This window comes from Xenopus laevis, chromosome 7L (assembly GCF_017654675.1).
Source record: "Xenopus laevis strain J_2021 chromosome 7L, Xenopus_laevis_v10.1, whole genome shotgun sequence".
In the NCBI taxonomy this organism is placed as follows: domain Eukaryota; kingdom Metazoa; phylum Chordata; class Amphibia; order Anura; family Pipidae; genus Xenopus; species Xenopus laevis.
The window spans coordinates 132,601,272-132,614,081 of NC_054383.1; the positions used below are offsets into that span (position 1 = coordinate 132,601,272).

Below are 12,810 nucleotides of genomic sequence, written 5' to 3' on the forward strand. Positions count from 1 at the left end.
GAAGTTGCGCCTGGCGCAACTTTGCATCTTAGTGAATTTGCCTCATAGTGTAAAAAGACAGCTTTATAACGTATACTTGTGTATAACAAAGCTTTGTATCATAGTATGGCCTTATAATCTATAATTCTGTATAATGAAGCTTTGTGCAAGAGAAGTCATGGGAACTAACTAACTCGATGACTTAATACTTGTTCTTTATTCTGGATATTCTTATAATATTATCTAATATGCTTATGATTTCTGAAGCCCTTATCAGACTCTTCTTTATTATAGATAGGGGCACAATATGCTATTCAGCTACCAGTTAGCTTAGATAAGATCTCTGCTTCGGATGTGCTTGTTGGGAGTCTGGCCAGATCCTGATGAGCGCATGGGAAGCAACATCTGTTATTAACCAAATCATTGTATCTTCTTACTAAATTACTATATGAGCTCATTGTTTGCTAAGCCTATATAAACTGGGGGTCTCCATTCGGTCAGTTGAGATTCGGCTGTGGGGATAACGCGTGCCCGCGCAGGGTCTTCTGGAGACCGTTTGAGCCTCAATCTGCGGACTGTTCAGGGGTCATATAGACAGAGAGGGGGGGCTTGCATACTTTGCTCACAAGGTAATGTATATCTTCTTCATTCTATGTATGTAATAAACCTTTGCTTATACGTAGCTGGTGTGTTTGAATTACTTCTGAGAGACTCATAGAACCACAATTAAAACAGGGGCTCTTGTCATCGCTTTCTGCTGAGCCCCAAGTGTCCAAGTCAGACGGCACTGGGCTGATGTTTGAAGCAACCATCTGATTGGCTGTTATGGGTTACTAGACCAATCATAGAATATTTTCACAGTATAAGGAGCCTTGTATAGTCCCTGACACATATGATTATAATAAACACCTTTAATCCATCTCAAATATACAATGTTGAGGTAACAGTGTCACAGGGTTTGACAGAAAGTGGAATAACCTTATAAAACATTTGTGTTTGCCCCTAAAGAACAGTCGTTTTAACGTGATATTTTGTAGCAAATTAGACAGAGGTGACCCCAGTGTAGCAACCCATAGAAACCATTTAGCAGTTAAAGTAGATTTAACTGGTCTAAGACATTAATTAAATCATATTTTTTATTGGTTGCTACTGACCCACCTGAATACATATCATCATCATCATAATCCTGATTGTATTTAAAGGGATCGGAAAACATGTTTTTTTCAAAACCCACCAGTGAATAGTGCTACTCCAGCAGAATTCTGCACAGAAATCCATTTCTCAAAAGAGCAAACAGATTTTTTATATTCAATTTTGAAATCTGACATGGGGCTAGACATATTGCCAATTTCCCAGCTGCCCCCGGTCATGTGACTTGTGCCTGCACTTTAGGAGACAAATGCTTTCTGGAAGGCTGCTGTTTTTCCTTCTCAATGTAACTGAATGTGTCTCAGTGAGACATGGGTTTTTACTATTGAGTGTTGTTCTTAGATCTACCAGGCAGCTGTTATCTTGTGTTAGGGAGCTGTTATCTGGTTACCTTCCCATTGTTCTTTTATTTGGCTGCTGGTGGGGAAAAGGGAGGGGGGGTGATATCACTCCAACTTGCAGTACAGAAGTAAAGAGTGATTGAAGTTTATCAGAGCACAAGTCACATGACTTGGGGCAGCTGGGAAATTGACAATATGTCTAGCCCCATGTCAGATTTCAAAATTGAAAATAAAAAAATCTGTTTGCTCTTTTGAGAAATGGATTTCAGTGCAGAATTCTGCTGGAGCAGCACTATTAACTGATTCATTTTGAAAAAAAAAATTTTCCCGAGAGTATCCCTTTAAGATAATAGGTTCATCAATACAAAAAAAAGAGCGGCTGCCAATAAAAAGTCCCCCTGAAGTCCACCGCAGCCATTTCCAGCATCTTCCTTAATATCACTAGTAATAGTAAAAGGAATGTAAGTTGAATAGCCAAATGTGTTATTGGTATTAGAAGACCCAGTTGTATTTATATTATTTCCAATGGTGGTTGTAGAATTGCTTTCTGTGATTCCAGTGGTGGTGTTCATGTTAGTAGCATTGGAGCAGAAATTGGAGCTGGTTGAGGCATTCACAGTGTGATTGGCGTATGTACAGAGATTGACGTTTGCGCAACCTTGGAATGAGACTGTTCCTGTTAAGGGTCCTGACAATAAAAACCATAGGAAAAGTATTATTAATATATGACCTTTAATGCAAATAGAACCAAGGCTGATTTTGATCTAAATTGCAAACACTCATAAAGTACAGATAGGGGGAGGCAAGTTGGTGACCCCCCCCCAACTTCTAATGCAACTCGATCAAGGGATTCAGTCTTGCACCAATTAGTGCTCTTACACTCTGGCCAGGGGGTAGCAAATGTGCCCTATTGTGTTGCCTTCAAACAGATAAATCTAGTTATTGGCCTGGCTCAGATTCTGGATTGCCATGTCTCCGTGTTTGGAGAGCTGTATACACAGTATTTAGAGCTTTCTTTTTATACGTATAATAGAGGTGATTTGGACCAAGCAAGTTTCAGAGTCCTTCTCTGTTCATCCTTTCTGAATCAATTTCTGTGGATTTGTGTCGAATATTTTCAGCAATGCATTGGTTCAATGAATAGGGCTTGTGTTGAACATAGTTTTGCCTATTTCTTTCATTTGTGAATATCTATGGGTTTTGATAACTAATGAATCTAAATCCACATTCTACTCCATGATCCCAAGGATCAAAATGAATCAAGCCAGCAGCCCAATGAGAAGCCTCTGTATAAACAGACCTCTCCCTCCCCCCCCCGCTAGAGCTGGTTATTTTTATAGGTTAAGAGCAGCTCAATATAAAGAGGCTTCTCTGTTAAAATGAAGACAGAATTTTCCAGAGGTCCTACTTAAAACCTATTGTCCACATCACTGCAGGATATTTAGCTCTTAAGAGGGAAACGATACAACTTGTCATCGGTTGTAATGCGATTTGATGAAATCTGGATATATTAAGTAACAGAATAAATTAAATACAAATATAAAATGTAAAAGGGGCATCCCTTTTAATTTCTCTTTAAAATGATAATTATCTCTTTAACCATGTCACACCGGCACCAGCAAAGGGCCTGCATCATCTTCTGGCCAGCAGGCGTATAAGAAGTGGTTAATAGACGATCTACACAAACACCAATAAAGTCATGTTTCTATGTTACTGTTGGCTGCAGTTTTTTTGTATTTACCTGACAGTTTAACAGAGGCGCACTGGGTCTCCGTCCCGGCACAGTTTATTGTCCCACTGACAATACAATCGTTAGATTGATCGGAGAAACAAGTTGGGCAAGTCATGCCATTGGGCAGGTTGTTATCATCTGGTACTGTAAGCAAGAAAGATTAACAATTAAACATTAGGTGTTTAGATTTTAAATGTTATAAATACTTTATATTCTCTTTGATAATTTATATATGGCTGGGAGTCTAATGCGCAGTGGTTATACTGGTGCGGATACAGTGGAGCTCAGTACAGTGCTTTTTGGGTTTAAGTGAACAGTGCCAATAGCAGCTGAAAGCAGATGAATGCAGGTCATTAGGCTGCTTGGTAACACTATTGGATGATGTACACACCAGAGTTGCACCCATATATGTCTTGGGGTCTTTGAATATGTACTAGTCCTGGTGGTTATCATGCCTTTACCTTTTGCACAAATTATACAACAATACCTGGAGGGCGACAGTAATTCTTTCCAGGTATCAAAGAGGTCACTGACAGGGAAGGAGCGGTTGGAAAGAACTCAGGCTTTGTGCATAGCAACAGTTTTGCTTAGATTTGTAAAAAGTAAAACACCCAGCAAACAAGGGGGGCACTGTTGGGTATCCAGTTCAGAATCTTGCCTATAATTACCATAGCCTATGAGATTTGCTAAATAAATCCATTGAAACCCAACTGGGTATTTTGGGGTAAAAAGGGAGAGGCTTATGATACTAATAGTAGACCTAAGACATGTCCTGAAGTTGTTTCTGGCTTGTTAGTGTAAATTAAAGGTCTATGTGGTAGCTAAATTTTGGAAAAAAGACACTCGTTCATAAAGTTCAAATATTATCTCAATAATTCCTACGTAGACCATGAAAACTGTTTCCAATGTTTCTTCAGGAGACTGAAACTAATTTTTGTCTCCAAAAAAAGGTAATTGGTCCAGCCCTTGGACCATCATTGTACTTGGAGTATTAATGCCAATGGCTTTGTATTTTCTCATTTGCCAAAAAGGAATGCAAAGCATATGCCTCAAGCTATTGATGTTCAACTCAAGGAGGAGAAATTTGCAGCAGTTACCCTCCCACAGGTTTATTGCCTGGTCAACTAAATGCCTAGAATCATCATATGTATCGTTGTCTTGCAGATTAAACCTGTATCCCAAGGGATATTCTTATGTCTCCTGGAAAGGTCAATTAGTGAATAAAAAAACCAAAAGGGCAAGACCTTACTATATGATCTGCACTGTGCCCAGGCTGACCAACAATAAATATCAAATTAGCGGTAATTTACTTTGACCACAGATGCAGAAAACTAAGGGATGAAAAATCATGTGCCCTGGTGGTTCAAACACACACTTTTTTTCCAGGGTCTGGTCTTGTTGTAATTTTGAATCCGGTCCTAGGTGTAGAATGAAGAGTGGGGTGGCACAAGGCAACCCTGTGTTTATCAGCACCCATAGAGGCATGGGGCAAATTTACTAAAGGGCGAAGTGGCTAACGCTTGTGAAAATTCGCCAGCATGACGTCATTTTGCCACTTCACTGATTTACTAACAGGTGCTGGCTTAAATTCGCTAGCGAAGTGGACCTACTCTAATACTACTTTGCACCCTTACGCCAGGCGAAGTTGCTCTCTGGTGAAGGAACATAACTACACTAGTTCACTAAGTTGTGGATTTTTGTGAACGTTACCTCTTGCGCCAGACGAGGCGAAGTGCAATAGAGTAGATAGGGATGGTACAAAAAAAGTCTAAAAAAAAAACACTGGTGTCTTTTACTTATTATAGGGTACTTAGGGTATTTAGGGTACCCTCCTTCCCCCCTACATTTGATAACACATGGCACCTAAACTATACTGTGGACACATGTGTAGGGCATTAGAACACATTTATTAAGGTTCCCTGGCCTTGTATAGTGTCATGTATTTGCTGCTGCATATACGTCCATTGTACTTTAACTGCACGCCGTATGCAAATTTGCCTTCGCTAGCGTAACTTCGAACCGTTGATCGTAACATCGCTAGCGCAACTTCGCAAATGAACGGTAACTTGTGCGCAACTTCGGACCTTCGTGAATTTGCGCAGCCCTGGCGAATTGATGCCTGGTGAAGTGCGGCGTAGCCAAGTAAATTTGCCCCATAGACATGTGCACAAGTTTGGGGCTAGTAGGGGGATGATTATGTGCCTCTCCTACCCACCTTTCATGAATATAGTGCTGCCAAATGCTGGAAACAATCTATTTCATAAGTCTAACGCCTATTGTTGTTGAGGGTTGTTTCAAAGATAACACAGTACAAGAAAAGTCTTCCATGGCACCACACCCACATGTCCAACACCTGAAAAAGGTGATGAAACATTTAATAAATATTAATGAAGTTACTGAGTGCACTTTCCCACAGGAGCAGCCATACATCAGGTTTTCTTGTCATTAAATAAACGGGCTGAGGGCCAGCTTTCCATGCTCGGTTTCAATCCGGGCTGCAATCCAAGAGCAACCTGGCTTTTCATTCCCATAAGGTGAGAGCAGCAATTCTCCTAAGAACCTTATCGGTTTCCTTCGAAAATAGCACGCCATCTCTATACTAGCACCTGAAATGTAATTCAATAAGCTGAAAGAAGCTTATGTTTGTCAACTAGATTGTAAAAGTGAATGGAATGAGCATTTTGGGGTTTGGGGGGTTTGGGGCAATACCTCTATAGATGTGGCCCTCTCCTGCTCCTGTAGGAAGCCCTGCACTGATTTCCCTTGTTGGGAGATATAGTTATATTATTCCTACTGTTGTTGATACAGCTAATGTAATCAATTTTTAAGTTTCTCAACCTAACGTTTTCTCTGGCTGCAAACACTCATGCTGTTAGTCACTGACAGATGTCACTTGAACTTAACTTGTTTCCACCCAACAATGCACTACTGACACCCACAGCATGGACAGCATTGGGCCATGGTACCTATATCATTAATTGCCCATTAAGTGCACTTGTTGCTAACTGACTGTACCACACCAACACATAACTTCATTTTCCTCCACTCTTTAGCTCCTGCAGCTTTTTGGTAACCCATCAGAACTTGTCTTTAAAGAGCACAGAGACACTTACATTGGAGAACAGGTGGAGTGCAATCGTCTGAGGAACAACAGGAGATGATGTTCTTGCCTGTAGCATTAGTAATTCGGAATATCATAGTTTGATTACACTGCTTCTCCTGGAAACATCCTCTAGCAATATTCCTTTGAGTTTGTCCATCTAAGAACAACAAAGAAGGAGGAGGTTTAGGCAGGGCCAGATTTAGGCTGAGGTGGAGGCAGCACTTACCCTAGGCCCCAGAATTAGAGAAGAACCATTCCATAACAGTATAATGGACAGGTTGTAACACATGTTAGATATGCTGATTATTCCAGGGATGTCTAGCTCTTATGGCAACTTTCAGCATCCCGTCAATGGCCAAAAGCCAAAGATATTTTCTTTTCGACTTCCAAATTTCCAACTGATAAAGTGAAATAATTTTTAAAAAAAAATCAAATTACCTTTAGTCATGGATAACGATAATGAGCCACAAATTGTTTCAATGGGACATAGCATGCTAGATCCTTGGCAAGACGTGGCATTGTTCTGAGAGCAAGTTATGCAGGAAAGAGAAGAAGCTGTAAATAAATAAACACAGGGCAGTTTATATCAAAATGTGACAAGTCGCTGAATGATTGGATAAAATATAGAAACAATATTAAATAAAAGTTAGCAGGAATGTCAACAAAACATAAATTGTACCCTGCACGAGGTGTATTTAGTAAATATTGAAAAACCATGCATTTTAACAATAAAGGACCTCTTTAAATTGAATAACAGGAACATAATTATTCTGATAAAGTTTTTTATTACATTTTTAATTTGTTTTTCATCATAACTGCTTTATTTACATTGTATATTCTTATGAGCTTTTGGATGGAAATACTGTATAAGGCAGGTCCTAATGTCATGAGCAAATCCATTGCATTTGGCTTGGTTTGGCCAGGTTTTTCTTGCATTTAGTTTAAGCAGAATGTTGAGGAGCCATTTTTTGTAGTTTTATAGATGGCTATAATGCACCAGCTCTACCATGGCCCTAAGGAGAACCTTTTCTCACATCCATGCACAACAATGACACCTTCTTTTTTTATTTCATGGTTTGACTGTTGTAAAAGATCTGTATATTGCCTACAACAAAAACAACATTTCTAATTTTTTTTCTATAGTTAGTTTGGGTTAAAATAAAGTAAAAATGCCATCAAGATCAACCCCTACAAATAAGCCCCCAGTGCATATATACATACATATATCATCATCATCTATTCATATAGCGTCAACAAGTTACGCAGTGCTTTACAGTAGTTATAACAAACAGGGAATAAATGGTAAATAACAAACAAGGCTTTATAGAGTACGATAGGATTAGAGGGTCTTACACATAAGAATTAAATCAAAAACTGTTGATCTTTTTTACTCTGCACCTTCTAACATATCATTATTGAAATTGAAGGAAAATGGATGTGCAGACAACTCCAAAAAATTTTACAAAAGAACTACCATCCATTATGGATGGCGCGACACAATATAACTCTTCTGGTAGTTCTTTTGTACCCTACACATGAGAGTTTACAAACTAAAAGTTAGGATACAATTTTGTGATTTTTGATACAATGAATAAGCTTCTTTAAACAGGTGGGTCTTTAAGGAGTGTTTGAAAGTTTGGAGAGAAGGAGAAAGTCTGACAGCTCGAGGCAGAGAGTTCCAGAGAAAAGCAGAAGCCAGAGAGAAGTCTTGTAGATGAGAATGGGCAGAAGTGATGAGAGGAGAAGTGAGGCGAAGGTCAGAAGCAGATCGAAGGTTGTGTGAAGGAGTGTATTTGGAGATTAGAGATGATATATAGGGAGGGGCTTCATTGTTAAGGGCCTTGAATGTGAGTGTTAGTAATTTGAATTTGATTCTAGAAGAGATTGGAAACCAGTGAAGGGACATACATATGGGAGCAGCTGATGTTGAGCGGTGAGATGGATGAATGAGCCTGGCGGCAGCATTCGGAATATAAGATCTATACACACATACAGTATCTAAATTAAACTGTAGAAGTTGAGACCATATTAGCCTTGGATATTATGCTTTTTAAGGAAATCTTCCAAGCATTAATAGAATCAGTTATCCCAACATCACTGTCCCCACTGTGAAGTACCACCTATGTGGCTTCAAATGTAAGTTGAGCTCCTGAAGTCTAAAGGAGTGGCCTCTGGTTCTTTGTTATTTTCTATGGGAGAAAAGCTTCTATGTTGTAGACTATCCTCTAAGAGTAATCATCTCCCCTTACAAGTGCCTTTTCTCCAGAGAAACAAACAATGCCAACTATGACAGTCTACAATGATAATTTCATTGTTTTTGACAGTTTGGTTGTTGATGTTTCTGCTGTTGGTGCAACCAGCAATGCAGAAACAAGTGAAGGAAGAAATGTGATCATAGATTCTGGAAATATCAGGTGATAGATATGGACAAGGCAGGGAGAAAAATCCAAATCCTACTGTAGCTAGGAGTAAGATAATCCAACAGTAAAAGCATCTAATGTATGCAAGGTATGCAATGTCTTATTATTGTAGCACACTAGGAAAAAAGTATTTAGAGATCAGGTAACCAAGATTCCAAACCTAGTAGTTGGAGAAAGTGAGATCAATTGATCAATGGGAGTTGCACATGAATAATGAAAGGAGTTTGTTTTTTGTGAAAGCAAATTGCAGCAATTTGTTTAATGTGAACTCCAAAGTCTGCCCTTTTCTCCACGTGCTTATGTTACTGTAGCCTCTTCAAAGGCCAGAATTCAACTATTCATTTTGCACCACACAAATATATACATAAACATTTGTGTTCATTCCTTTACTGTTTCTCTCCCAAGTACTGCCCAGCACATCACTGGTCAAGGCAACAGTCAAGAAGAACAAGTCAAGAAGCTAATTTCTTTTTTGCATAAGTCTTGCCCTTTAATGTGCAAAAACATATAGTGTTGCCCCTAAGGTAGGAACAGGAACACAAGAAAAGGGGAAATATCATTTTTCTTTCTCTGGGGTTTTTTCAGCTCAGCAACAACATCTTTACATGTAAACTTACAGTTTACCAGTTTATCCAAACTGATATTGTGACCCACAGCAGGGAGACCATTTCATCCTTCTCAATTTTAGACCTTAAAAAAATGGGTCTGCTGGGAAAATATGGGGGTTCCTGGACAAAAAAGTATATCAAAGTATAACTATGACCACTCAATAGATAACCCCTGTATAAATAGTTTGAAAATGTGATTTCTTACCTGTTGACACAACAACCGAGAGCAGGAGCCCCAATACGAATATCATTATTAGCAGGTTCCACAACAATAGTGATACTGACAGTGATGCCAAGTGAGAGGATTCAGCTTGAAAGAGAGGTTTAATTGATGATTCCAGTTGTAGGTGTAGCTGGGGAGGGAATATTAGTCATAAACAAGCCAGAGCATTTCTGGTTTTAATTTAATTCTGGGTTTCTCCATAATCTCCAACCTTCAGATGCATACAGATAAACTGATGTTACATGTGACTAAGGTTATCATTAGATCACTGAGTAGGTGCCACATGGTATGATGTGCTGGTTTGCTGTACAGAGATAATATGCTATGGCCTTGTAAGTGCTAATTTTAAACAATTAGGAGAGGACTTAAAGATGGTGCAGACCCCAGTCCCAGTTGTGAGAAGCCAAAATTGGCCATGTGCCTGGAACAGAAAGTTATTAGGGGAAGAGGCAACCTTATTTTTTTCTACAATCATCACACTGGGCCTTCATGTGGTGTTTTTACTTTTCTGTACATTACTTACTTTATGGTAGGGTTAGTTAGAACCAACATACTCAGTAGACTTCTATCTGCCAGGACACTTTGTTGGCCTAGAAAACTCCAACCCATAGTCAGTAGACTTCTATAGGCCAGGACACTTTGTTGGCTCAGAAAACTCCAACCCATAGTCAGTAGACTTCTATCTGCCAGGACACTTTGTTGGCTCAGAAAACTCCAACCCATAGTCAGTAGACTTCCATCTGCCAGGGCACTTTGTTGGCTCAGAAAACTCAAACCCATAGTCAGTAGACTTCTATCTGCCAGGACACTTTGTTGGCTCAGAAAACTCCAACCCATAGTCAGTAGACTTCTATCTGCCAGGACACTTTGTTGGCCTAGAAAACTCCAACCCATAGTCAGTAGACTTCTATAGGCCAGGACACTTTGTTGGTTCAGAAAACTCCAACCCATAGTCAGTAGACTTCTATCTGCCAGGACACTTTGTTGGCTCAGAAAACTCCAACCCATAGTCAGTAGACTTCTATCTGCCATTACATTTTGTTGGCTCAAAAAATATTTTCGAGAAACCATAGATGCTAAGCATATATATATATATATATATATATATATATTAGCATATATATATATATATATATATATATAGATATATATATATATATATATATATATCTTTTTTTTCTGTCCAAATACTGAAATTCGTAAATGTCTCTTTAACCACAACATTGTAATACAATTCACAGGAACTCAATACAATGTATCCTGTTTTGCTTGAAACTTTTCTCTTCATAACTTCCCTTCACATTTGAGGAAATTTGTCCCTAAAAATGAAAAATTGTCTCTAGTAATATACTTTTGAGTAAATCGCAGTGGGGGCAGATTTATCAACGGTCGAATTTCGAAGTGGAAAATACTTTGAAATTCGATCATCGAATAGAATCCTCCGACATTCGAATTCGAAGTAGGAGGATTTTATTCATCGTATGATCGTACTCCGATCATACTTTGAATCGTACGATTCGAACGATTTTATGGTAAGATCGTACGATTTTCCTTCAAATATAAAAAATTTCATATTCTGGAAGGTCCCCATAGGCTAACATAGCACTTTGGCAGGTTTAAGTTGGCGAAGAATTGAAGTCGAAGTTTTTTTAAAGAGACAGTACTTCGAATATTTAAACTATTTTACTTCGAATCGAAGTCGTAGTATCCAAAAAATTACTTCGAATTTCGAATTTTTTTACTTCGAAAATTCCCTCGAATTCACTTTGACCCTTGATAAATCTGCCCCCTAAATACAACTTCCACTTTAACTGCTCGGTATACGATGTTAATAGAAGCAAAGTTCTGATCAAATAACTAAGCTAGCATACTTTGATAGCATACTTTTAATAATAAAATAACAATGAAAATTTACCGAATAATATCACAAGTCCCACTGCAAGAAGATTCTGCATTCTCTTGCTTTTTCCTGCAGATCTGAAAAAAGGGCAGAGTTAAGGATACAATTTCTTACTGAAGAAATATCAGATGGGTCATTCAACCTCAGCAATTTCTCATGTAAAATAGAAGACCGGTATTTTACTATCATTGTAAAAGGTCAGGATTCTCTTACCACTTGTAATAGTTGAATGGTGGAATAGACGAAAGATTTTTACTTCAAATCCAAGTCGAAGTAAATTCGAAGTCGTAGTATCCTATTCGATGGTCGAAGTATTCAAAAAATTACATCGAATTTTTTAACTTTGAAAATTCCCTCAAATTCACTTCGACCCTTGATAAATCTGCCCCCTAGATGTTAATATACATCCTCTCTGTCCTAATAATAGAAACTGAATTGTCACCTTAGCTACAATACTGAATTATATATTACTTATAATGAAACAACTTTTTTTATTACAAAAAGTATTTTCTCATGTTATAAATACATTTGTCTGCTTTGTATAACATGTCATTTTATCTATTTTTACTTGTATTTTTCTATTTGTACTTGTGCTTATTTCTTCTGGATAAACCTGTCACTAATGCTATGTGCATTCTGATTGGTTAACCAGATCACTTCTCTGATTGGTGTATTTTCATTTAAATATCACTGGTTGCACAGAGTATCCCTAGCCTATGACTAAGTGCCCAGAAGGCACGAAACGCGTAAGGCCTCCCTCTGAGATGTTCCTTTTTGTATAAATCAAACTTTTTTTAATTTGCATCTATTTTTGGAGGGAAGTCCAGTCTTTGTGCCAGTCTACCATTGAACTCTACATGTCAATAGCTTAGAGTCAGGACCGATGAGGGAGTTGGAGTTGGAACTTGACAGAAAATAGTCCAATTTGCAGTAGACAAGGGGTTTAGCAGAAGTTGATTTCCAGGCAAGAAGTCAGGGGCAGGCAGTGATCGGAATGAGTCATATAACAGTTATAGAGCACCCAGGAACTCTCTGGAAAAGGACCTATATTTGGGCATTGAACCCTGGTCTCCGGTGTCTTTATTTCAAAATTATTCAACAAAACTTGGCATAATGAATTCTCACATCGACACGTCACTACACAAGGTGTCTTCAGAGGATTGGGCAAACCCATCTTGAATTCGCTGTGGGAGTGGGCGCTCTGGTGCTCTCCTGACACCTGGGAGCCCAAGGTTTATATCTTCTATATCCACCTTGTTGATGTTACAGTGGGAAGGGGGTTTAAACCATTTACTACCTATTACTAGTTTTCAACACTCACTCATATAATATAGCATATACAATATTATTATATT

The 12,810-nt window shown here is 38.5% G+C and overlaps 1 protein-coding gene across 1 annotated transcript; it reads right to left on the minus strand.

Annotated features, from left to right (window-relative positions):
- Positions 1 to 1,767: 1,767 nt before the first annotated feature.
- LOC121395668 (phospholipase A2 inhibitor and Ly6/PLAUR domain-containing protein-like) lies at positions 1,768 to 9,653 on the minus strand. The gene is made up of 5 exons (XM_041569766.1): positions 9,538 to 9,653; positions 6,743 to 6,859; positions 6,315 to 6,461; positions 3,211 to 3,345; positions 1,768 to 2,157 (listed from the first exon to the last, which is right to left on the minus strand). Exons 1-5 carry the CDS (start codon positions 9,581 to 9,583, stop codon positions 1,811 to 1,813), a joined length of 792 nt encoding a protein of 263 aa, XP_041425700.1. The 5' UTR covers positions 9,584 to 9,653; the 3' UTR covers positions 1,768 to 1,810.
- Positions 9,654 to 12,810: the final 3,157 nt, after the last annotated feature.